The sequence below is a fragment of the Scheffersomyces stipitis genome, chromosome 1 (genome assembly GCF_000209165.1).
Source record: "Scheffersomyces stipitis CBS 6054 chromosome 1, whole genome shotgun sequence".
Classification (NCBI taxonomy): Eukaryota; Fungi; Ascomycota; class Pichiomycetes; order Serinales; family Debaryomycetaceae; genus Scheffersomyces; species Scheffersomyces stipitis.
Genome location: NC_009068.1, coordinates 2,608,551 through 2,634,737, shown reverse-complemented (window position 1 = coordinate 2,634,737; position 26,187 = coordinate 2,608,551). Strand labels below are relative to the sequence as shown.

Genomic DNA, 26,187 nt, shown 5'->3' with positions numbered 1-26,187 from the left:
AGCTATTAGTGCAACTCTGAAAAGTCAACGGCATTGACTGAGACTTCTTCTCGACACCATTTCCCCATATATTCTTAACTATGCAGAACAATGCCTGGCATCATGCCCATGGATCACCAAGACAATTGACTCCTGATAGCTTATATGCATAGACCATGTCTCGTTATGGATCTATATGCTCGCTTGGTGCTGCCAGCACATGTCATCTTATCGTAAATATCATATATATCATACATTTCATGAATCTTAGGGATCCCTACTCTTTCGTCATATTCAGCATGAATCATACTTCTCAACATCATACTCTCAAACTTTTAATCGTATATTAATATGGTACAAGCTCCAACAGGAACCAACATTACGTACAGTACAATGAACAGGATGCCGTTCCATTTGTGTAATCTCATCATCTCGTATGACCACTAAGCAGTGCGCCTGGAGACGAAGACTATATGAAGACACGGCACTATCAACGGCATACCAGGACAGATATATCTCTTGATATCCTTCAAATATCAATTGACTTCAGTGCGAATCAATTCTAAGAATTGAATTCTCTAATTGGTAGTAGCAACCTTGTCTATGAACTCATCGCCAACTCTCGACAAGAATGCCCTCACCAGCTGTCTCAAATCTGCTGTCATATTCTTCGTAAACAATTTCAACGACAACTTGTACATTGTAGGAGCATGTTCAACAAAGTCTTCGTCATCCAACTCTACGTAGCCGTGGAAAATCTCAACAATGACCGGCTTCCAAGTGGTGATGTTTCTCTGTTGGTTGTTCTCGTCAAAATCAGCATATCTCTCAGTAATTATATTACACAATGGAATGATCGACTCCATTATTGTCTTCTTTGCTGAAGCATCTGTCTTGTCATCATCACAATACATCTTGAACATGATGTTAATGAAAACGGCAGAAGACGAAGACTCCTGCTTCAACAAGTTGGGTAACCTCTCGATAACACCAGCATTCCACAAACGAACCCGCAAGTCATAGTCGTCGTTGAATGTGCGAGCAAATGTATAACTCGAGTTCAAGAGGAACGCTATCTTGATCAAATGAGTGTAGGGAATAGCTTCGTAGAAGTTTTCACTTTCGAACAATTCAGACAAGGTTTGAATCAAAAGCAATTGCAAAACACTCTTGACGACAATTGACGATTTTTCTCTCGATTTCTTCAATCTGGCCTCCGCATCATCTATCAATGTTTTCTTGGGTGATTGTGGGTCGTCCAAATCCACTTGAGATCCAACATCGCCGTTCTCGTGATCTTGTGATCTCACACGGTTAAGCAATGGATCGGAAGTGAACAATTCCTTAGCTGTAGTCAAATCAAACAAGTTGGTAAACGCTCCAGAAATGTGGATCCAATGTTCATCAGTGAATCTTGTAGCGTTTTCTTTCAATAACGTCGACATACATTCTCTTCCGATTCTGGCTATTGTGTCGTTTTCTTGACAGATACAAGAAATTATCAAGTTCAAGTACTCGTCAAGCATTCTGCTCAAAGGATCAAAATAGTGTGTGAACAACGACATCATACTCTTCAAAGCCTGGATCAATGTAGTGGATAACCAAACAGAAAGCTTGTCGTTAGAATCTTCAAGACTAACTTCCCAATGATTACTCAAAACGCTGAAGATAGGGAAAAGTAATTGACGACAGATCTTGTCCCAGAACTCATCTTCAAAGTACTCCCCATACCTCATGAGAATATCAAACAAATAATTCAATGCCCGAGATCTTACTTCCAACTCTTCTCCAGTCATGATAATGTCATGGAAACCGAAGAGAACTGGAAACCACACCTTGACCAATCTATCGTTCTTGCTGACGGTGTCTTCTTTGCCATTGGCTTCTGTCTTTTTCAATTCGTCGTTACCAAAGCTTGATTGTGCAATCTGGTTGATCAATTTCAGCAAAACATCAAGTGATAGCAAACTCACTCTTTGGAAGCGTTCGTTCTTGGCCAATTCCGTGAAACAGATCACTAAATTAGCAAATGAATCCTGAGCATGGACTTCACCAATGAACTCCTTGTTAATCCAGTTGGCCATCTTGTAAGATTTCATCACTAAACTCTCCTTGTTTTCTTTAGCTGCTGATGTGAGTACTCCAAAGATGGTCTTCCAACCAGATTTGATTTGTCGGGCACGAGCTAGAATCATATTGTTGATACATTCCAATACCATATCCTTCACCTCCAACGAGTCATTGTATATTATGACATGTTCGAAAGGCTTCAAGAACTCCTTCTGGAACTTAAAGTGGGCCAACTCTTCAATTTCCAAAAATCTCATCGACAACTGTCTCAAAGAATCCAAAGCAAAAAATGAAATAGCCAGATTACTGTGACAGCCCACAGCGTTGAAGGTTTCGCCAATGATGTTCCACAATTGTGTCCATTCAAAACGAACACGGCTCATATTGTAGTAGCAAATGTCAACCACCTTCTGCAACGCAAAGGTTCTTGGGTTGCTGCTTTGTCCAGAAGATTCGATTTCTTCCTTAACAACTTCAGACAACGCACTCACGAAATCTACAATACTGGAACCAGTCAAATTGACACTGTTGGTAAACACTTTGTCTATAGCTACGTCCAACTCGGTCTTAGTTAACAACTGCGCAACGTACGGAGACAAGTGTTGGTTATGGAACTTGTTGGAAGCTGTCTGAGAAGCAGTTGTCACCGTAGTAAACAGACTAAAAAAACTAGTGCTAACTCTAGAAGCTTCAACAGATCCTCGGTTTACAAGTTTGGCAGTAGACACATCTGGAATCGAAGCCTGGTCAACACCCTGAGCAATCAATTGCAATCTCTCCAATTGTGAAATTGAAGTTAATATCTGGTTCCATGAATCTGTGAGTTTGTTGCCTTCAGTAACAGCTAGATCCAACATGATGTAGATAGCCTCTACACTCTTTGCCTTCATTTCCTGATAGTTGTGCAAATTTTCAAACTGAAGAAGTGCACCAATGAAGGATTCCTTGGCGTGGTACAAGTCGAACATGCAAGCAATTCGAATCGATAACTTGATACCTTCTAAACAGGCATTAGTAACATCCTCTTCATCATATTCTTTGAAGGGAGGTGTTAATCCAGCCAAAATTGACATCCAGAGCGTGTCGAAAATTGACTTAACATGATCTACATGTGATGCAGAATAAAAGACACCATTGGAGTCATCGGACTTTAATCTTTTACCCAAGTTTCTCATCAACTTCTCGGTCTTGGTTGACATCTCTTTAGAGGCGTGGATATAGGCTTCACGATTCAAGTCGCGACCACTGAATAAACCTACAGAAGGTGTAGACACACTGATACTGATATCACCAGCTAAGAGAGCAGCATGCTGCTCAGACTGCAACTTGATCTCGTTGGACTGTATCTCGTTGTAAATCTTCACCAAGTAGTCCAGAGGCAAGTCTTTACCATCGTCTATACCAGCATTGTTGGCTATGAAGTTTTCCACAGACATTCTCACTTTCACTTGTGGAGAATGTAAATCTGTGTTCAACAAAATGACAGAATAAGCCAAAACATAAGCAGTATCGGCGTTGGCGTAAAGAGTTGGATTACCTAACACATATCTTTCGGCAAATTTCAACATGAATCTATCGATCTTTTGTGCTTCTCCAGGCAATCTGAACGATTGCAAGAACCTCCTCATGGCATCTACAAAACCCGAGTTCGAAAATTCCATCTGTTCTACGAATGCATGCATTATGGCGATATTCCTTTCGTCACCTTCTCCCAAATATTCGCCAATAACGCTCTTGTCCAAGCCTTCGGTTCCCAATAAGAACTTAGAGATATCTTCAGGACTATCCGAGTCAATAAATTTGTGTTCGAGAAAATACTTTATGCCCTTCTTGGCTTTCTGGTTGAATTGCCTGATACCTTCTAAAAAGGCCTTTTTTCTTTGCTTCAAGTTTTCAAACTGTTCGGGGTCATCAGATTCACTGTATTGCTCGCTGGAGTTTACAAAAGAAGCGTTTCTAGAGTTGTTCAAAGTGGAGTTGGCAGAGTCCACTGTGCCTGACCTCTTTCTATTGAGGGCAGCCTGTGAACCGTTCTGGCTCGAAGCAAGCGTTCTACTGGTACCATTGTTGATTCCTTTTTGCGCCCAGGAGTACAACGATCTTAAAAATGCTACAGAACAGTTGATAGACGTCATCTTCAAGGCATACTCCAAAGGAAAATGGTTGTAGATGTCTGGTTCTGGAGGTTTGGATGACATCGTGCTACTGGTCAAGTTGGCAATCTTGTCGATGTTGTACACAGAAATGCCCATTCTACGATTCTCGCGGTATGCCTGCCTTTGTTGAGCAGTTACTTCTACAATGGCTAACGACAACTTCGTCAAAAGCTCAATAGTCTTCTCGCAGATATTAGGCATCGTGCTGTCACAGTCATAATTGAGATAGAACTCAATGATGCATCTGGAATCGTTGCACAATCTCTCAACAATAGATAATAAATATCGCTTTTGATGAGGAGTAGACGTTCTCATCTCTGCAACAGGGAAGTATATCTCATCCCAAAAAACAGGAATTTCACGTTTGAACTCTGATCTCAAGTTGGAGATGATCAACCAGAAGATTTCTAACGAAATCTCAAAAACAGGAGCTAAAGGTGAGGCAGCATTTCTCGACAATGAAAGACATACATACTGTCTAACGGCATTGATAAGTCTGGTCTGCTCAGCAGAGTTGGATGACAATATCACCACATCATGGCTCAAGAATATCTCTATGTGGTCCTTCAAGATGGTGTGGATGATATGTAAAGACAACATTTTGGATCTGACAGTGTGAGATTTCATGTCTATAGTCTCAGAATCAAGGTCCTTTACAGACAACTTGCACATGGCTCTGAAAATTAAAAAAGCATCCTTAACCACCAAATCTTCATCCAGCTCGGATGCATTGTTGGCTTCGTCGACTCTGTCGTTGTCTTCGACGTCGTCGTTCAACTTCTCCAAATTCTTCAACGTAAGTTTCTCTCTGCTGTCGTCAATTGGAGTAGCAAAGTCGTCTTTACTAGGGGATCTGAATGCGAGTTTGGAATTCGAAACAGATCTATTATGCTTATTCTTATAGATACCAGAGTCCGTGATTCGCTGGAAAATGGCTCGAATGACTTGGTTCAAGATCCCTTGGGCCACTGCTTGGTTCCTCGTGGACAAAGAGAAGATGAACACATTGTAGATCAGTCTCACCGCCTTTAACAATGGAGCTCCATGACACGGCATCAACACTATGCTGTGCATAAGAGCGCGAACTACTTGTAATTCCACGTCTGGATCGGTGCCCTCGCCCAAAAAGCATGACGAAATCACGTTCACAGAGCTTTCCGTCAAATGAGCCTTATCGTTTTCATCATTGAACTGGGCATAATCAAACAATTTTGCAAAGAGATCAATAGCCTTGGCTTTCAACTCGTTGCTATTAGACTTCTCGCACGTTTCCTTCAAGGCATCAAAGATCAAATGAGCATCCCTCGATTGGGCGTTATTGAGAGAATCCAATGCCTTCTGCACAGACTCCTTTAAGCCAGCATTCTTCTTGGCTTCTTTGGAGTTGACAATTTCTTCGAACGTATTCTTGAAGATCTTGATATTGTCCACAGTGGCTGCATTTGTCGCAGATGCAATAGACACGACTGAATGTTGACGAGTATGGGCTTCCGATTGAGCCTCAGATTGAATCTGGGATTCATTTTGAGATTGTTCATGAGATTCTGATTGTACTTCTGCTTGTTCCTGACCATCAGATTGAGTTCCACCATTAGATTCAGATTCTGGAGGAACTACATCTCCGTTGGTCACTGTATCTGACTCTGTTTTCGTGGCGGTTTCTACATCTGCCGAGCCATTGACGGTATTTTGCTCTGACTTTACTGGATCTGATTGCTCACTTGTCTGATTTGTAACTTCTGGAGTTTTTTCTAAAGTCTTTTTGTTATTTTGTTCTGATGAATGTGATTTGCTGTCATCATCGTCGGTCTGAGTCGGTTCTGTCTCTGTTTCATCCGGAATTTTGCCATTCTCGGCACCAATCCCTGCTACATTGTCATTGCTATTGAGGTCAACTTCATCCATATCGTTTTCGCTCGAGATCGGCTCTTTCGTGGTTTCTACAGCTTTCTGAGACTCTTCGGCCCTCAGTATGGGCCCAGGCTGGGGATCTGCCGGCAGCATATCTGATGGATCTAGACTGCGGCACGGAGCGGATGGTATTACCGGTATGGAAGTGGTAACGTATATTCGAAAAGCCCTTGGGAATGAAAAGAATTGAGAGAATAAAGAGAGTCTGTTAGTGTGAATAAACACTTCCCACATACTTAACCGATCCTGAATATTTTCAATCGTTGATTTTGGCTGTTGTGCCCGACACGACCAAGACAGATAGAGGCTATAGCTAAGGCAGAAGCTTCACTATGTAAGCTGAAAGACTTATACACTACAAATATAGTATGAATTCATGTTATTTACAAACTTTGTATCGGTTATCAAACGGCATAAGTATAGGGGGTCATAAGAAAATAAATTGGTGTATATATCAAGTGTCGATTTTATCTCTTTCTCGGATCTGATCTTCTCATACATAACGAGAGCATTTATATAGGAGAATTAGTGGCTGTGACTTATACAGTGAATTATAGGATACAAGTGATGTATGAACTATGCTATTCCCTGATTCTTGAATACAGAACATATTACATCATATACGCTTTGGAATTCCTCGAAAGACATGTTCAATCTCTTGTTCTATTGCTTACATTGACTTCTCTGTCTACTCTCAGCACTCTACTCTCCTTTTAATCAAAAATAGAATCACTTGCGATTAATAAACTAATCTTCTATCTACCTAAAACTCACTCAAGGCAACAGCAGTAGCTTGGAAGTCATCGTGGGAAATTGAAACAGAAACGTTCTTGACTCCAGCCTTGGAAGCAGCAGCCTTGGCAGTACCGTTCAAAACAACTTTAGGAGCTCCATTGCCGTCACGAACAATCTCGATGTCAATCAAAGAGGCACCAGCACCTTGCGACTTGACTCCCAAAGCCTTGAACACGGCTTCCTTGGCAGACCAGGTACCGGTGAAAGAGGCTTGAGGGAAAGACGACTTGGTGCAGTAAGCGACTTCAGCAGCAGTGAAGTTTCTTTCAACAAAGGTTTCATTTTCCAAGTTGATAGCAGAAAGCAACTCGACATCCACACCTACACCCTTAGAGGACTTGTTTAAAGTAGACAAAGCCTTAGCAGTGGCATCAGCTACAGAGCCAACATAGGCCTTGTTGCTTTGGATTCCCTTCTTGCTGAAGGTCAAACTCTTCTTGTTGTCTTCAACACGAGCCAATGGGTCCAAGTAAACTGGCTGTTCCAAGTCGTCGTCGTAAGGAGCCTTATCCTTGGCAACAAACATGGTGTTACGAGTAATGGCATTGTGCATGTATCTGTAAGTTCTCTTGTTTCTGGCAGAGACCTTGGATGCATACTCTTCGTATGTGGCTTGATCTAATACAGCGAACAAGTAGTCTGGGTGAACAACAATGGCTTGGGCACCCTTCTGACCGAAACCGAACGAAGTGACAGAAACAGCCTTGATACCATCAGTTTGAATCGACCTGGATGGGTACAAGACATATTCAAAGCCTTCCATAACCTTGTCAACGTTATCGGCGTTTCTGTTGCCTGGAACAATACCAGATTGTAAAATCTGGATGGCACCGTTCAACATCCAAGCACCAGCAGCTCCCTTAGGATGACCGGTCAAGTACTTCTGGAACACACCAAAGACGGGGTTACCTTCAGATCTACCCAAGTGCTTCATCATGGCATTAATGGTGATAGATTCGTTCTTATCGTTGGCAGCAGTAGAAGTACCGTGGAAAGAAGCAACTCCCAAATCATCAATAGTCAAGTTGAAAGCAGCCAAAGCACCTCTTAATGGAGCAATTCTTGGGTCCGACTTGTAGAAGTTGTTACCCCACTGTTGCTTAGCATCTGAGACTTGACGCTTGGATTCACGGTGGATTTCTTCAGTTCTCTCACGCAAGAAATCCTTGATGGAGAATTCAGCACCGTACTGTTCCTTGGCCAACACGGCTTCGTCGTTCAAGAAGTTGATTTCTGACTCTTCCCAGATCTTGATCTGATCCAATCTCTGCTTCAACTGTCTGGATCTGTACTTGATGTTCAACAAAGGCGATGGGTACTTCAAGTCACCGTGGTGTTCCCTGGCAGTGGTCAAAATACCCTTACCTGGTGCTGGAACCGATCTACCGATCTTGTCGGATGCAGTAGCGGTCATAGCTAAAACGGCTTGAATAGGAACACCCATTCTAAGAGCCAAGTCAGCTGTCATAATGACCTGGATACCAGATCCCTGGGCTTCCATGAAACCGTTTCTGGTGGTGGTGGAAGGTCTGGACATTTCCTTAGGAGTTCTGCCGTGTTCAAATTCTTCCAATGAATTGGAGGTAGCGTTCATGTTGGCGAATTCGTAAGAACCTTCTTCCTGGAAATCATCGTAACCACCTACAATACAGATCTTAGCCTTGCCAGACAAGATAGTTTCAATACCGATGTCAACCGATTCAACAGCTGTAGCGCAAGCACCAACGGGAGTCTTGATAGGACCAGAAGACGAAAGAAGCAACATGTTAACCCAAGCAGACATGGTGTTGATGAAAGACTCTTGCAAAATATCGTTCTGAACAGGTCTGTCGGCGTATCTGTCTTTGAACATACCTCTCAAGGCAGTGACACCACCCATACCAGAACCAGAACAGTTACCAACTTCAGAAACATGGACGTACTTGTAGAACTCGTAAGGGTCAGTAATACCAGCAGAAAGCAAAGCTTCAACAGTTGAAACCAAGACGTACAAGGTGATAGGATCAACTTGCGAAATAGTGTCTTCTGGAATACCGTAGGTTTTGGCGTTCCAACCGGTAGGAATTTGTCCAGCGACTAATCTGTCAAATCTCAAAGCCTTTGGCACGTATAACGTAGCACCCTTCAAGATTCTGACTGTGTATTCCCCAGATTCTTCGATCTCAAAGATCTCACATTTGTCACCGTGTTCGTGCTTGTAGTGTTCAGCAGTTTCCTTGGAAGTTTCAAAAGGCTCCAAGTCGTGTTGGATAACGACTTCCTGGATCATCTGCTTCTTCTTTGGATCGTAGCCGTGGAACAATTCTGGCTCGATCAATCTGATACCGGAATGGTCCAAAATTTGTTCTTCATACTTGGCCTTGATGTCCTTGTCATCAACAGGAACTTGTGTCTTAGCGTCTACCCAGCCGGAGTATGGCTTACCCTTCAAGTTACCATTGTGATACTTGATCAAACCCATAATCCAAGCCATTTCGATGGCACCTTCCAAAGAGAACTCACCTTTGGATTCCATCTCCCATCTGGTTCTGGCATTACCCCATGGACCAACTTCAGAGAAACCGGTGACGACAATGACACTGGACAAGTCCAACATGCCTTCTAAATCTGGAGAAATCTTCTTGATCTCTTCGTAAGGTTTCAAGGTAGGGAAGTCGAACTTCATATTGGCTCTAGGCTGTACAGTGACCTTGGAGTAGTTGGCATCAACATTGTCTCCGTTAACTACCTTTTGTTCAATGGATGTTTCGATGGAAACAGCTCTTCTGACTTCAGCAGTTTCAGTCAAGTCAGCTCTCAACTTGGAAGTGAATTCCTTCAAGTTCTCGATAAACTGCAATCCACCGTTCAAGTCGGCCATCACTGGCTCTTCTTGACACAACTGTACAATGGCAGGAGTCATCAAACCCAAGATGTTGAAAGCCATTTCCTTTTGCGAGAAGGTTCTGACTCCCAACTTTTCAATGCCCTCAGCAATTATGTTGTTGCCTCCCATCAAACCAGTACCTCTGGTCCAACCAATGATGGCACCACAGATAGTCAACTTGGTTCCCCAGTCTTCAGAGTACCATCTGTTGAACAAGGTTTCCAATGAGATCTTGGACTCGGAGTACAAACCATCGAAACCAAAAGTTCCGTGGTTAGGCGACAAAGGCAAGATACATTGAGCTGGTCTAGTGTCAGTTGTCTTTCTCGACTTGACAGCTCCCAACAATCTCAACAAGTTGGTCAACATGATTCTGTGAGCGTACTCAGACTTGGAGTCAATGTTGTCCAAACCGTTACCGTTTTCTGGGATAGCAGCGAATGGAATAATTACATCCAAGTCCCATCCTAAACCACCCTTCTTTGGGTCGTCGTAAATGTAGTTCACTAAAGCCTCTACATCCTGTTTCGAACCCTGGTTGAATGGAACAACGGTCAAGATCGACCCAGTAGAACCGTATCTAGCATACATGTTCTGGAAATACTCGGTCACGCTCTTGGAGAATCTCGAAGTTGAGATAATCACCTTGGCACCACCAGAAAGCAAACCTTGCAAGATGGCAGCACCAATGGAACCGAAACCAGCACCGGTAAGCAATACATACTTGTCCTTAAAGGTCAAACCGTTGATAGCAGCCGATTCCAAACCGTCTAAGTAGACAGATGACAACTTACGGTCGTACTCCCAGCCAGACTTGGTCTTTCTCTGAATATGCAAGAAAGGAATGGTTTCGTTAGGAATGGTAGACGAGACAGGTTGTAAGATAGAAGTTCTGTCTGGCAATGAGGCGATTTCGTCATCGTCAGAAGCAGTAGACAACTCGTCTTCATCAACCGGAGTCGAAGTACCAGTAGCAGCTTGTAAGATAGACTTTGTAGACTGCTGGGTTTCGATCTCAGAAGAAGCCTCAACATGACTGATCAACTCGTCGTACAACTTCTGAAGTTCCAATTTGTTGGCCTTAGAAGCCTGCTTACTGATAGCTCTGTAGACTCTTGCCAAGTCTTCTTTGATTGTAGGCTGTTCGATCTTAGTCATCTTACCACCCTGAGCCATTTCGTAGACGTACTGTTCAAACTTTCTAACGGCATCCTTTTCAACTTCTTCGTAGACAATCTTACCCTTAGCATCTACGGTTGTCTTAGGACCAGTAATTCTGGCTACATCCTTGTAAACAGGGTCTGCAGTGGCAGTTTGCTTACAGTTGTCGATCAATTGTTGACCCAACTTCTTGGCCAACTGGTATGTTTCTCCCTTGTATTCTGGGCAATGGTCGATGTGGTATTGCATGAACTTGATCAAGGTTGGGTTGGATCTGTTCATGATCTGGATACATTGGTCAATTGTTTCTCTGTCAATAGAGGTCAACTTGCCAAAGATGATGTCAAAGTACATAGACAAAACGTCTTGTCTAGCCCAGTTCCAGTACGAGTCATATGTTCTGGACTTCTTAGCGGAGAAAGAGGGTTTAATTCCGTTGGCGTAGAATTCGCCATGCTCTTCTTCCCACAAGTCCAACTCCTTCTGCAACACAGCAGTAGCTTCCTTTTCTTTGATGAAAGACTTGGCTCCCTTGTTCAAATCGACTTGCAAGTATCTGGCCAAGACTTCCAATTGTTGTTTAGCCAACTTCTTGTTTTCAGCAGTCAAGGCGTCTAAAGCAGCAGAGTCTACAACAGCTCCTCCGGCACCAGCACCGCCAGAGCCAGCACCTGAAGCACCGGAACTCAAGGAAATACCAGCGATACCAGCGTACTTGGTAGCCATGGAGTCTAAGAAGGACTTGGCCTCAGCGTCAGATGCCAATCTTGCAGCTGGTTCGTTGGTTAAGGCCAACAACAAGACAGAATCTTGTCTACCAGCACCCAAACCATAAGTGGACTCCAAGTACTTTCTGGCAACAGTGATGGAAAAACCACCTGGCATCTTTGACGACATCAATCTACCTAACAAAGAGGAAGAAGTCTTACCCAATTGGCCGTTGAAAGTGTCCTGGAACAGTTCAGCCAACTCTTCCAATGGAGTGTCTTCTGGCTTTTCTGGAGTAGAGCCGAATTCCTTACCCAAGTCACCCAAGATTTCGTTCTGTACAGTAGACTTACCGTTGACCAAATCCTTGATGGCCTTGGACATAGGCACGGCATCCAAAGGCTTCTTCAACTTCTGGGCTACAAGCACGTGCAACAACAACTTGGCGGTGACTGGCTCGTCTGGAATAGCAGCGGCAGGGCCAGCAGAAGCAACTGGAGCAGCGGCAACTGGAGCAGCAGCAACTGGAGCAGCAGCAGCTGGTGTAACAGCTGGAGCTGGAGCTTCTTCTTTGGCTGGAGGGGCAATATCGGCTGGATCAGGAGTGTAGTAGATTTCCTTAGCATCCTTGGAGTAGCACAAGACCTGTCTTTGCAAGGAAAGAGCGGCATCATACGATTCGTACTTGGCCTTGATGGTTCTGGAGGCCATACCTGCCAAAGTGGGCGAAGGACCGATTTCTACAACTCTCTCGGTGTTGTGTTGCTTCAAGAAGACATCCTGGGTTTCAATCCATCTGACTGGAGAGGCAAACTGGTAAGCTAACAATTCTGTTAACAAGGTGTGGGACAATTCCTGTTCGATTTCTGGCCTCATGGTGAAAGGAGATTAGAATTACTATAGAAGTGAGAAATCAGAACTACAGTTCAAGAAAAGAGATACAATTCGTTCATTTGTAGAAATCATCGACTTATATATGGAGCATTGATATCTGGTGGGCTGCAGCCTGCATGCGGCCCGAAAAAAGATTCAGCAGGTTCCAACAATTTTCGACACCGTTGCAGCCAAGCTGTTGTGTACTGCGGCACGGGTGCGGTTGCCAGAATAGCGCCAGACCCATCCCAACATTCACGCGCTTTTGTTGAGGAATTTGGCGGTGCACGCTTTTGACACACGAATTTTTGGGAGAAATGTTGGCTAGGCTGAGAAACGGGCACACAGTTAAGACCACACAGTTAAAAGCACACAATTAAAAGCTCAAATTTAGGTGGCCAGCACGAGATTGGGTAACACTTTGTTGAGGCGGATTTAACAGATATTTATGTTACAGCCGAGATGTGTCAGCCAGTAAAGTTTTGCTATAGTGCCGATATATAAGAGTATACGTAGATAGATAAGATGCTCAGCCCATAGTTAAGGTCTGCATTTTGGATTTCGCAACAAATATTATACTCAGATTTTGCACCCAACTCTGGAGCTTCCATTTGACACAGCTCTGGAATTCTCATGTTTGGTCCAAAGTGGTTTCAACAAAACGTTTTCTTTTTCCGTCTTAACTCGCTTCCAATCCCTTCCCATTAGCAGACCCATCGGCTGTCCGACACTCCCCCTTGGCTGGTGCTCTTGAGCCCGGTATACTTTGGCCCTCTCCAGCTATGCAGTCTCCATGTCTTACCCGGACATTTCCCAATTAGTTCAAATTTTTCAGTTCTATATTCATAACTTTTTTCAACAACCTCTTTTCAGCATCAGTATGGCCTGCCATATTCTTGTATAGCCAATATACAAATCAAAGTCCAATATTGTGTAGAATCTCTTTTTGAGCCAAACACCACAGCTTAATGCCTTCTCATCTACCCTGATTACATTCGGTTGTTTCAGTCTAAACTGGTTTAAGGGAACACTTTTGCTTTGGAATATCAAAGATCATCTCCACCCTATCATGATAGACCCACGGTCACTTTTGGTATCATACTAGGACTATTACAAATGATCAACATCTATTCGCATCTAAACAGTAATTCTAATATAACTTTTTGTATCCATATATAAATTTTGCACTTTTGGTACCCAATTGGTTTCCCATAACCGTTTCTCTAATTGTAACTGCAAGTAATATTGCGGTTGCTGGCCTTGTCGTCTCTATCATACTGAAATATAACTGTCTTTAAATTGTCTATCTCCTTCTTCAAGTCTCTTGCGAACATTGAAACGAGATTGTAATTAGCTTCAAAGGAAGGAACCTTCATCATTGTGAAGTAATCTTCATGGATTAACGAACTGAATGCTTTTTCTGGCTTCTTGATAGATTTGCTGAAGTCTAACCTAAGCGTTTCTAACCTGTGGATGTTTCTAGCAATGGCGTAGAACTTTGCTAAGTAGCACTCGCTGATGGGTAACCTCAAATGCTGAAGATTGACAAAGTTATCCAAAACCTGTAACACATCAGGAGTATAGCTTGAGCCCATGTCTTTTTCTGTATTGTAATGCCCCACTATTGGAGTTGATCCTGAGTTTACAACATTGTAGTCAAAATTGAGGAATTTTAAACTTCTGTTGAGGTGCCCGTTACATAAGCTTTGGAAAACCCCTTGGATATTGGTCTTCAAGTCTTCAAACTTGTTGAAGTTCATGATCAAATTCAAAGATTGCAATTGGTGAAGTTTGCTCAAAAATCCTAATGTCTTGTTGTTGTAGTTAAGTTCATTGGTCAAGTAGATATTTAATGTCTTCAAGCGAGAAATTCGAGGAGCCAATGCCTGTAAGAAACTCTGCACTCTGAATCTTCTTCTCCTTATATTCTGAAAATCGTTTTGTTCATATAAGAGTTCAAAACAGTTTATTATCGAAAGCTCTTGAAGAGCAGCCATTTCTATGTGATGCGCAAGTATCTTTGCATCTTCGAATGTTAATGTGGTATCCTTTAAAGTAAGGGATCTGAGCTGGAGCTTTCTCGGTGAGTTAAAGTTCTGGAACAAATTCGCAACGCATTGGCTGCCACTGTTATCAACACAGACATACTCTGGGACCTTTTCATCTTCATACCTGTTGAAAATGTTGCTTGAAGTAGGTCCTCGCGAAATGACTAGTTCAGTCAAATTAGGAAAATCGCCAAGGTTTAACTGTTTCAAGAAATTTGGGTCCAGGTAATTTGAAATGTTTAGTGTCCTCAAATTTGGCCAAAAATAACCGGGCAGATTTGCCATGGAGAAGTTTCCCAGGGCTTCTGCCAAGCATGACATTGCGGTGGCCCCAGAAATCAACTCCATAGGCAAATTGTAGGAATGGTTATACCACTGGAATACCTTGATGTTAGTCATTCCCTTGAGAAGCGAAGAAAGGTTAAACTGAAGTTCTATATCGGGCATGTCGGGAACCCTTTTATGAAATGAGAGATAGCGAATATGCTTCAACAACTGGGGGTTATCCTGAAGAGTTGAGAAGAACCTCTTGAGAGAGAAAAGAGTGGAAACCTTCACTGATCTCATGCAAAAACTTGTTTCGTCATTAAAATAGTTGGGAATAGTCACAGACAGCAACCCTTCACTTGCTGATCCAGCACTGAACGTCTTGTTTTGAGAGTTCACCTCGATGCAATGGTAGAGAATTGGTTGAACAATGGAATACACTTGCTTGCAAGTATATCCCCAGTGGAGAGCATCTTGTTGGGGGAGTTGGAACGCTATCTGGCTGAGTATTTCAGCAGGGAGTTCTTCAAATGACATATCTGCAAAAATTGATATTGAAGGAGTGTGAAATCAAGTATTCTGGGTTTGGAAGATTGCAAAATGGCGGCAAGAGCGGGAAATGGTTGCAAGATGCGGCTCAAACCTTAAAAGTGTATTCCTACCACAATAACAGATTCATGATGACTAGAAACATAGGCCAAGTAGGGCTCTGGATATCTTCTACCCTTTATATGTTTTTCACTTTGCAGCACAAACGTAGTACACGGTTTCAGTTCCAGAATAATAGCGCCGGATGCCTGTATACTCCAATGAGTACTTTATACGGGTTCCGTGAATCGGCATTGCCGCAAAATTTTTATCAGATCGGAGATGGTGCGCGCTTATGTGTGGAGCACATGACAAGTTGCAATTATCTGGAAAACTGGCCTATGCAATTGCAGGGTGTTTGTCCTCCTAGAAAAGCATCTGAAGGCTATCCTGAGACGTCGAGTGTTGACGAAAAGTTGAAAATTACAAATGGAAAGATGCGTATATGTGTAACTACTAAGTATGAATAGTCGTTTCCATCAAAGAATCCTATTTGTGAGGGTTCCTGGTGTTTTCTCTATTTCTTAGGCATTCCTGTGAAAGAGATGCTCTGGCCGTTTTGTGTCCAACAATAATATACTTGCCAGAACCCCGAGACTCGATCTGAACCACACCCTGTCAGCCGGTCGCCCCGCCACAAACCAGTCACCTGTGCATATGTTTGGGTGCAAAAAAATGTTGAGTCACACTAATTATACGACCCATGTTAATCGAATTCGTTTTCGGTCCATGGGACTTGATTATAATAAAACTTTCCATTAATGGAACCGTAGTTGTCACTGTGTAAGTTGATCCAATCTAGTGTCGCCAAGTTAGTAGAGTTGAGAGGTTTGGCAGATTCATATGCATCGGGAAGATCAAATTCTCTTAATGTCAGTGGGAATTTCGTATTGGCCAAATTAAACATACATTCCAGCAAGTCCAAGGTTTCCAAATATGGTGGTAACGTAAGCGAAGAAAATTTGAATTTATGTTTAAATCCCCGAAACGACAAATGTCTGAGAGTGGTTGGCAATCGTAGTCCTTTGGTAAGTTTTATGCTTGAGCTTACAATCTCAAGTTCTTCTAACTTTGGTGGTAATTGACATTCATCTGCAAGAATACAGAAATTCATATGTTCGCGGCTCTCAAGGGTTCTAGGGTTAACGCTACTCAAATACCAATAGGGGTTTGATTCAAATTTCAACACTTTCAAATTCTGAGGCAAATGTACAAGGTTAAATAGAGGCTCAGCAAGGAAAACATTATATTCCGGTACTTTTATGCTGAGTACTTCTAACTTGGCAAGGTTACTTAGTGTTTTTTCAAGTTCTTCAGTAGTGTAGTCCAAGTTACAGTCGTTCAAATAGAGCTCCTTGAGCTCTGAGTTAAAAATTACTGGTTTATCCAAGTTTAAGTCACAGTCGTATAAAGTCAAGGATTGCAATGCCTTGCTTTCACGTATTTGTGCAAACATACTTTCATTTCCACGTCCTAAGGTTAGATTTCTAACGCTTTCAATACCACAGTTTTGAACTGTAAAGTCTCTTAGCTCGAGGGTATGGATAGACGGTGGTAGAACCAAATAGCTAAGCTTGCCATGAGCTTGTATTTTCAACTCCTTCAAAAATGGCGGAAGTACAAATTCGTTTATAATTACTGGTGTTCCAGTCGTTGCATGCAATGTTCTTATGGTAAGCAGGTCAATATTTCGAGGCAAAGAAGTCCTGTTGAACAAAACTGGGGTTGTCTCTATTGGCGGGTGGATTGTAAGTGATTTCAAGCTGTGGTACTTTTCCAAAGATTCATAGTCTCTAAAGGTTGGGCATATCAACTCTAGCTCTTGTATTTTCGAAGGAAAAATACAGTCAGTAGGTGATTCTATATTAATGGTTGAAAGAGTCAAATGTTTAAGATTAATCAAATGAGACAAATCAATTTCCTGTTTGACTGAATAGATGTTAATTCTTAGTGTTTCAAGGGATTGGGGAAGTATATCTACGTCCCTATCATCAATTGTTAAAGTTGAGAAATCAAGCAACTTCAAATTTGTAGGTAAATTCGGAGTAGTGATCTGCTCACTTCTAAGACAATAGTAAATCATCATCCTTGGTATAACCTCTTGTGTGACAGCGAACGTTGTTGGAGGTAGTGAATCCAAGTCCAAGCCAGCCAATACCCACTTTTTTTGAATAAAACTACATCGACACTTAATTGGCACTTCACTGGTACTATAAAACTGGTAAAGCCCACTTACATGAATTTCGATTTCGTCTGCTCTCTCTAGAACATTAGCATCGGGGTTATCATTATGTAATTGGGACAAGACAATATGACTGGTGACAAGCTTTCCAAACCTGAGATTTGGAAACTTGTCTGCAAACATCTTGAAACGTTCAGTGCCGATACGAAGTCTACCTGACTTTGCTAACGGCAGACACTGCATGTCATCGATATACAATGGCCCTTTTGCAATCTGTTTTCGTACATCATCTTGAAATGGGAAATTGTGTTTCAATAAGACAACAAGATCTGAAGGCGAAAGTTCTTTCAAAATAAGAAGTATTATTTCGTGTGGTAAGTCGAGTACCCATCTGAGATCTGGTAGATCTTCGAAATGGTCGTATTGAGGTATAAGCTGATCTTTAGAATTGTGTAAATTCCAGAACTTAAGCACATGCGTAAGCGAAAACATTCGTGAGAAGGGTTGACACTGAAGTTGAATTTATGTTGAAATGGCAAGTATTATATATAAGTAACTACAGATATAAGTACAGGGAAGGCTGTGAAAAGAAAGTGATCAATCTAGTTATTTTTGTTTATCTGGCTGATTTGTTCTTTACTTTTCGTCAGTATTTTTCTGGGGTAATCTCAGATATTTTCTAGTCGTATATTGCAGGCTTAGTAGGCAATTGCAAAAAAAGAAGCCATAACTGTGACGATATGCTTTTAAGGAGGACTGATAAGGGATTCACCATGTATCATGATGCTACATCGTGTGAAAGGTAGATGGTCCATTACAGATTCTGATTCTTTTCCTCAAAAATAGAATATTCAACAAATTGGCTACAATATTGAGAAATAGTTCAGTATATTTTCTCATTAGGTGCATATGATCTTTTTACACAATTATTTCAAATACTTACAATTATTCCAAAACTTCCCATTATATAGTCATACTATTACCTACATTTACAGTATAAATGGAATATTCACTTGGTTGATCCAGTCAAGTGACTCCAAATTGGTAGAATGTAGTCGCTTCTCGCCAATATCCCCTCCCAAACTTGGAGGATAGAACTCGACTAATGTCGATGGGAAGATAGTATCAGTAATGTTGAACCAACTTCTCATTAAACTCAAGTATTCCAACTTTGGAGGTAGTTGAAGATTTCTAAATTTGAAAGTGTCTGGAATACCCTCGAGAGTCAAACATCTTACAGATGCTGGCAATTGAAATTCCTTTGAAAGCCGTACAAGTGGACAAATTATTTGTAGTTCTTGCAAGCTAGGAGGCAAATGAAATTGTTTTCCAAGAGTGCAGAATTTTAATTCTACCCAGGAAGAATATGTTGGAGGATTAATCTCCAATGCCAACACTTTCAATTTCCGGGGCCAACGATAGTTAAAAAGTGGGTAAAATAACGATTTCTCTCTAGAATTGCTTGTAAGTTTAAACACTTCCAAGTTAGCCACCTGCGAAAACATCGCATCAAGTTGCCGCCTTGTATAACTCATTTCACAGAAATGTAAACAAAACTCTTTTAGATTGGAATTTAGTAGTATTGGCTCAGCAAAGTTTAGATCACTCAGGTATAAGGACAAACTCTCCAAGGTGTCGCTTTCTTGAAGAGCACACAATTGACTTCTGCTTTGCTCTCGTAATGCAAGATTGTGGATCTGACTTAAGTTGCACTTATCAACTCGCATTCCTTTCAAATCGAGAGTTCGAGTTGAAGGCGGTAAGTTCAAGAATCCTATATTGCCATCTACTTCAACTCTCAATTCTCTCAATTTTGGTGGTACAGCAAACTCCCTGCCACTAATCTGCTCGTTACTTTCTTCTTCGTTTTCGGAAAGCGAAACTACTGATTTCTTGAGGATAAGCACCTTTAGATTGCGAGGAAATGAAGTCTCCGTGAACAATTTCGAGCTGATATCCTTTGGGGAGTATATAGTAAGCTTTCTTAGGTGCTCGTACAGATCCAAGGAATCAAAATCTTTGATAGTTGGACAATCAAGCTGTAGCTCCTTGGTTTGAGATGGTAGAATTAATTCTTTAAGAGACTCCAAATTGTTGACAGTTATGCTTAAATGTGAAATAACTTTCAAATGAGAAATATCAACCAAATCTTCCTCGCAATTTATACATATTTGCAATGTTTCGAGAGTCTGAGGCAAAATGCTAATGTCACTAGCGTCAATGGTTAGTTTTGGTACTTCAAGCAGTTTCAAGTGTTCGGGGAGAATTGGAGCGCTTACAACCTCTTCTGAGAACAAGGCTTGAAAGTTGAATGGCGCTGGCAACCTTTGAATGAGTTTCAAAGAGGTTTTAGGAAGAAATTCCAGGTCAATTGATTGAAAGGTTTCGCAAACCAAGGTTAGGTTGCACAGCATTGTTTGCAAATCTACATTAAAGAATGGAGTGCAATCATATTCAACGAGTTCGATTTCTTCTGCTGTTTCTATTGCTTTCTTACATTCTGTATAGAGATTAATACAGATACGTGTTGTAGTCACGATCTTGCCGAATTTTAGATAAGGATGCTTATTTGCCAATTCGACGAATTGACTCTGTTTCAAACGTAATCTTCCTACCCTGGCCAAATGCAGAGATCGCAAGTTGTCGATGTACAATGGCCCCCTTGCCAATTCTTGGAGTATAGCGTCTTGAATAGGTAAGTTGAACCTAGAGAGCGTTACAAGATCAGCGAGAGGAAGCTCTTTCAAAATAAGACAAACGATTTCGGAAGGCAAGCCAAAGATCCAAGTGAGGTCTATTGGTTGCGCAAGGTTGTCGCATTTAGCATCTAGTGCTGGCTCTGACTTATAGCTCTTTTTCAAGAGCAGAAACGTTCGCAAAAACGAAACCATCGAATCTCAGTGCATCGGTTATCGGTTGCAACCAGTTGGATTGACAAGACCAGCAAGCGAGGTTTTCATTTCACTTTATCCGGGGTAAAAAAACGGCTCAGCAAAGAAGTAGGAATTTCTAGCTACAGCTTACTTGCTGAAAAACGGATAAATACGAGTCAACGTCAATTGGAGTTTTCGAATGTATCAATATCCAACGAATATCGCCTGGAGTTTGGCTGTCCCCGTATTCGAATGGCAACCCACCTCTCTAGTCCTGCTAAAGCAATATTTATTGGAACATGGCTCAAAACAGTAATTCCGTAAATTACAATACGAAAGCCACGTCACATGACTGAGGTCACGGGCTGCATATTTCTAAGAAAATATACCGTTGGCCAGTTTTCCAGGACAATAGGTGCAATCCTCGGAATGAGCCAGACTGAACATGGTATAATTCGGTCTACAACAGCAGGTTTCCATACAATTACATAGTGAGACAATGTGGGCACCGGATAGCCCGATCTATCTTGCCGAGGATAACGTGAGGAAGTTTTCTGTCTGAGACTCTGGCCATGTCGCAGATCGCCTTGCGCTGAAAAGTACGACAACTGCTGATAACGATAACAATAATGGTGCAACAAAAGAAAAGATTGCAACTACCACAATTTCACCCCCAAAGCCCGAGCCGTCACCATAGTCACATTCCCTAGCTTGAAGGGATAATCTCACCTAAAGTGAAACTCGCATGTCAGATTCCAGCTCAAAGCTAGAGCCGAGTGATTGCTTTTGGGGTCGTGCACAGACCGGCCCTAGACAGGGATAGTCAGGACGACGACAGCAACCCTTGAAATACAGGGGACATATCCGATGAGATGGGCCACAATGGTCGTGCACGGATGAGACAGCTGAAATCAGCCAATGTAGTTCCACACTATTGTGGTAGGAGTAAGCTGTACCAGAAGCTTGGGAGCTCTTGGGACATTAAGTGACAAATTAAAAATGTCTGTCTGAAAATTGGCCCGGTCGTGCACCACGCATTTTTCACTCTCCGATGGATGTCGTGTCTGCGGCAGACAAAGACGACATTGATTGCCAGGACTACGGCAGTGAAGGCGGCCGGAGTTGCTCCAGCAATGCGAGCTGGGAACGTATGTGAGTCCGCACAGTCAACGTAGAGGCCAGGAAGCCAACGGCAGCGCCAGGCACCAAATAGATGGAGAGCCGGAGTAGTGCAGCGGAGCAAAAGTGGGAGTCAAGATGGCAGAGGCGCGACATCACGACATCCACCCGTAATGTCGCCCGCCGATCCAGCACCACCGTCTGTGCGACGACATTGTCTGAACAAACAGATGTCGATACAATTTGGCCCATTTTCCGTTTCACCAACTCCAAGTCGTTTTGCGTTTTATTTACAACATCCGTGGCAAATTTCTAGCTGGTGCTAATATCTAACGCGAGCGTCATATCGTCTGAGCTCACTCCCTCAACTCAACGCATCCACCACACAAACGGGAAACAACACCCATCCAGTGTCTGAAATTTCTGAGTCCCCTACAGTATTCTCAGAACCAATAGATTATAGAAGAGAACAGCACCTACTAGTTTCTGTAGCTAACACAACCAGTGTAACCTCTGAGCCCATATTAAGTCTGGCCAGCCCACAGTGACAGAACCTTTGTATCTGTCGTGAAGTATATATCCTTAGTTGTCGTATACAAGCCACCACCCCTGGCATCGTCTGACCCAGGAACCAAGCCTATCCAGCACCACCAAGTATCACAGACGGTAGTCGAGTATAGAATCGCCACTATCGTTATACCGTTGTATCTTCACGAAACAGCGGTCGAATAGCCTGAACAAGCGTCTTTGCCAGAACACAGGATCGTCCTGTGACAGCCTAGGTAAAAGTATCAGAAGACTAGAACCAAGTACTACTGCTACTCGGAACCAGTAGCAACAGTGTACCATAAGTGTATTATACAATAAGTGTACCATACTGTAAGTGTAACATACCAGTGACCATCCAGTTAGAATCTACTTGTATTAGTATATCATACTGTGTACCATACTGATAGTTTTTCAAATTAGCAGTACCACAGTATTATCCTATACGATCAGTTTATCAGTGCTACGATTGTGATTTTCCATAGAGGCTTTTCGCTATAAATCCAAGTCCAGTGACATTGATATAACCGGACAGCTAGCTTCTTGTCCTAATCGTCTGACCCATTGCGCGCTCTCGTTCTACACAGACGCTATTGCTACTCCCTGTTCATTACTAATAGCACCGGAACTGGATATTGCACAAATTAATTCCACTATCTACTGACACATAGCAGCGCCACCATACACATAATATCTGGCTCGCCATCTCGCTACAACAGAACTATACATCAGTCGCCATAGCTATACCTCACACAACACGGCATCCCACCTATCGTATCTAGTTATCACACTATAGCTGCCCTACTATCTGTCTGTATACCACTGCCCCTTAATATTCGCATTAGTATTCGCACTATATTTCACAGATATTTCACAGATAAATACGATTATCAATCAATTTTTCACCTGAATCATCCGTTACTTCACCACCTTTTCACCGGACTTCCACGCGATTTTGACCCACAACATCCGCTTGTGTCACAGCCATCATGTTTAACACCAAAATCTTTGACGGAAACACGCCGTCGGGCTCAGCTGCAATCAACATCCCTGCCACGGGCCTGGACCCCTCCTCCGGCTTGGCCATAGGAACGAATACGTCAGGAAACTCCAGCATCCCTCAGCCTATCGACATCACCTACCAGCGGCAGTCCATCTTCAACAACCTGCGCTTCCGCCGTGAGTCCATAGCCCACTCGCAGGGTATGGGTGGGGTCTCCTGGGGTTCCGTTACCATCGGCTCTTGGCTCAAAGACGAAGTCATGATGAATAGTAACTATAACTCCTACAGTAACATCAACGCTTCAAGCTCTTCTGGCCATACTAACAACAATAACAGCAATAACAGCAATATCAATCTTCATCCCAACGGAAACCTCATCAATCCGAGAAGAGGCTCGTTTCGGCACCAGAATCAAAACCAAAACCACTCCAACTCAAACTCTACTTACAACCAAAACAGCATTATGATGTCGATGTCGCCTCCGCTCCAGACATCGTACTTGCCCGATTTGGAGGCCGACTACTGTAAGGATTATAGCTGCTGTGGGGAGTTGTTGCCGACGTTACACGATCTCTTGCGACATTATGAAGAAGCCCATATCAGCCCCTCTCCTCCAGCAGACAACACACACATCTTGAATGCCAGCCGAAATCGTAACAACTTCAACAACATGCACAACATCATGGAAACAGTTCTGACAACAGACGTCTTCTTGAACAATGGCGCAGGTAACGCTGCCTCAAACTACCAGTTCCAGGGCGGAGCTTCCAATCAGAACACCCAGCATGGCAATCAACTCCAGCAGCATCAGCATCATGGCCAGTTGATCGGCGACCATACGGCGACGGCACAGCCGCAACAGCTCCTGAACCCTAGTCTCAACTTGCATAACTCCCACTACAACATCCAACCTCAAACTATTAGTCAACAGCAAATTGTGCAAGTGACCAACAATGGCGGAGGCATACCGAACAACCCACTTCAGCAGCAGCTTCAACAGCAGCCGCACCTTCAACAACAGCAACAGGCACAGCAACAGGCAGGTATGATGAATTCGCCACGAGCTGCCACACCCATGCAGGATGAAGAGGACCTGATGTATATTGATGATCCAGCCCGTCACTTGTATGTGATGGAGAATGATGAGCACAAGCCGTTCAAGTGTCCTGTTATTGGCTGCGAGAAGACGTACAAGAATCAGAACGGATTGAAGTACCATCGTTTGCACGGCCATCAAGGCCAGACGTTGAAGGAGAATCCCGACGGGACCATATCCATCATTGATCCTGAATCAAACACTCCTTATTTGGACGGTGCAGGCATGGAGAAGGACAAACCATACCGCTGTGAAGTATGTGGTAAGAGATATAAGAACCTTAATGGGTTGAAGTACCACCGTGGACACACCACTCATTGATTTTGAATGAGATTGTAACAATATAAAGCTATGAGTTTATTGATTCTATGGAGATCATAGATTCATGAGTTCATGGGTTAATGAATAAAATTATAAAGTTGCAGATTTACGAGTTTAGTATGAGACTATGAATTTTGAATGAATTTATAGATTTATATGAAGATACTAAAATTGTGATTTGTTGGTTTTCATGAGATCACAAGAAATAACGACTTTATGAATCCAAAGTGCTCTCATGGAAGTGTCATAGATCTCATTTGTCTAATAGATCTTATAGAAAAGGGACCGCAGGCAATTGCTGCGAAAACTCGGGATGGTTATTATGGTTTTGGTTCCACTAGTATATTATTATTATCATCATTATCATTATTATTATTGCTAGCAATGCTAGTGTATGTACATTGTTTAGTTTACATGCGGTTCTGTAGACCGTCTTCACTACAAATTGTTTAATTTTATTTCTCCAACTATCTAGAACAGTCCAGAAGCAACTTTTGCCTAATTCCAGGATTAATGTGTAGATACAAAAATGTCGCGTGTAAATTGCTAAGTTCACATTCTCGCGACATTCTGTAGAGCAAACACAATAAAGTTGGTATTTTCCAAACACAGTTTCTATTTTGTTTCATGGCTTCTTTTGATTTGTCACTACTGTCTGCATCATGGTGTTGGCCTTCTATTTCATCTGGAGGTACTTCCCGTGGGTCCAGCAATACCTCCGCTTTTTGGCTGTCAACTTGCCTCTTGCCATCACCCGCAATTGGCTCTACATGCTAACAGTGGCCACGACATTTACAATCCTCCTCCCACTATCAGGGATAACATACTATCGGTTCTACCAAACATTAATTCCGCCACCTTCCCCACAGATCCCGCTCATATTCAACACGAACGACGAATGGTCTCACAGTGAACCGACCATTTTGGGCGAGGAATTGCGAAATTACGAGTTCGATCCACTTCTTCGCTACAGACTTAACATCAACTTGATGGTAGTATGCCCAGAGTACAATACGTACTACAAGACTCGGTATTCAGTTGTAGATGATTCCAGCGATAAAAAGATCCACTCCAGTACATTTTTCATCGACTGCGAAAAATCCTATCTCTACAATACCAACAACGACTATATACCATACAACTTGCGGTTCTGGGTATCACCAGTTCTCGTTAACTTGAACCGAATGATTCGGTTTTCTCTCAACAAATACGTCCTCTCGGGGAGTGAGATCCAAGAGAAACTTGCCCAATTCAAAATTCTCGTAGAAAATCATCTCATTGTGCTAGATGACGTATCGTACGTTCAGATTGAAACAGACTATACTGGCTTCCGCTTCTATCTCGTTAAGTACTTCTACACTTGTTTCTGTGTAGGTACTGTGATATTGTGGTGTATCAGCGGGGCGATCAGTATGCTCACGAGTCTCTACGTCGTGTACAAGTATTCTGATGACGAGACTGAGCTTCCTTCAGAGTCTGAGACTGAGAGTGATGAAGAGTTCAGAGAAACCACGAATAGCAATTCTGATTCTAGGAACGGGACCAGACATAGCAATAGTGTTACTGGCTAATTCTTTACGAATCTAGTGCTACCAGTTAATGATCTAGTGATTAGCGTCACAAGT

At 42.5% G+C, this 26,187-nt stretch overlaps 7 protein-coding genes across 7 annotated transcripts; 2 read left to right on the top strand and 5 right to left on the bottom strand. All coding sequences in view use genetic code 12, as the record gives it.

Annotated features, from left to right (window-relative positions):
• Positions 1-557: 557 nt before the first annotated feature.
• On the bottom strand, positions 558-6,350 carry SEC7 (guanine nucleotide exchange protein for ADP-robosylation factor; the record flags this gene model as incomplete). Its single annotated transcript, XM_001386798.1, has 1 exon — positions 558-6,350. The coding sequence occupies one exon, from the start codon at positions 6,348-6,350 to the stop codon at positions 558-560; it is 5,793 nt and encodes a 1,930-aa protein (XP_001386835.2).
• Positions 6,351-6,479: 129 nt separating this feature from the next.
• On the bottom strand, positions 6,480-12,535 carry FAS2 (Fatty acid synthase subunit alpha Includes: Acyl carrier 3-oxoacyl-[acyl-carrier-protein] reductase (Beta-ketoacyl reductase) 3-oxoacyl-[acyl-carrier-protein] synthase (Beta-ketoacyl synthase)). The gene has a single exon (XM_001386797.1). The coding sequence runs from the start codon at positions 12,520-12,522 to the stop codon at positions 6,880-6,882; it is 5,643 nt and encodes a 1,880-aa protein (XP_001386834.2). The 5' UTR covers positions 12,523-12,535; the 3' UTR covers positions 6,480-6,879.
• Positions 12,536-13,742: 1,207 nt separating this feature from the next.
• Positions 13,743-15,371, bottom strand: PICST_28972 (predicted protein; the record flags this gene model as incomplete). Its single annotated transcript, XM_001386796.1, has 1 exon — positions 13,743-15,371. The coding sequence occupies one exon, from the start codon at positions 15,369-15,371 to the stop codon at positions 13,743-13,745; it is 1,629 nt and encodes a 542-aa protein (XP_001386833.2).
• Positions 15,372-16,128: 757 nt separating this feature from the next.
• PICST_28971 (predicted protein) lies at positions 16,129-18,096 on the bottom strand (the record flags this gene model as incomplete). The annotated part of the gene is made up of 1 exon (XM_001386795.1): positions 16,129-18,096. One exon carries the CDS (start codon positions 18,094-18,096, stop codon positions 16,129-16,131), a length of 1,968 nt encoding a protein of 655 aa, XP_001386832.2.
• Positions 18,097-18,593: 497 nt separating this feature from the next.
• PICST_28970 (predicted protein) lies at positions 18,594-20,495 on the bottom strand (the record flags this gene model as incomplete). The annotated part of the gene is made up of 1 exon (XM_001386794.1): positions 18,594-20,495. The coding sequence occupies one exon, from the start codon at positions 20,493-20,495 to the stop codon at positions 18,594-18,596; it is 1,902 nt and encodes a 633-aa protein (XP_001386831.2).
• Positions 20,496-21,901: 1,406 nt separating this feature from the next.
• Positions 21,902-25,019, top strand: SFP1 (split zinc finger protein). Its single transcript, XM_001387036.1, has 3 exons — positions 21,902-22,475; positions 22,817-23,895; positions 24,022-25,019. The coding sequence occupies exons 2-3, from the start codon at positions 23,132-23,134 to the stop codon at positions 24,560-24,562; spliced, it is 1,305 nt and encodes a 434-aa protein (XP_001387073.2). The 5' UTR covers positions 21,902-22,475; positions 22,817-23,131; the 3' UTR covers positions 24,563-25,019.
• Positions 25,020-25,224: 205 nt separating this feature from the next.
• Positions 25,225-26,133, top strand: PICST_28968 (predicted protein; the record flags this gene model as incomplete). The annotated part of the gene is made up of 1 exon (XM_001387035.1): positions 25,225-26,133. One exon carries the CDS (start codon positions 25,225-25,227, stop codon positions 26,131-26,133), a length of 909 nt encoding a protein of 302 aa, XP_001387072.1.
• Between the last annotated feature and the right edge of the window lie 54 nt (positions 26,134-26,187).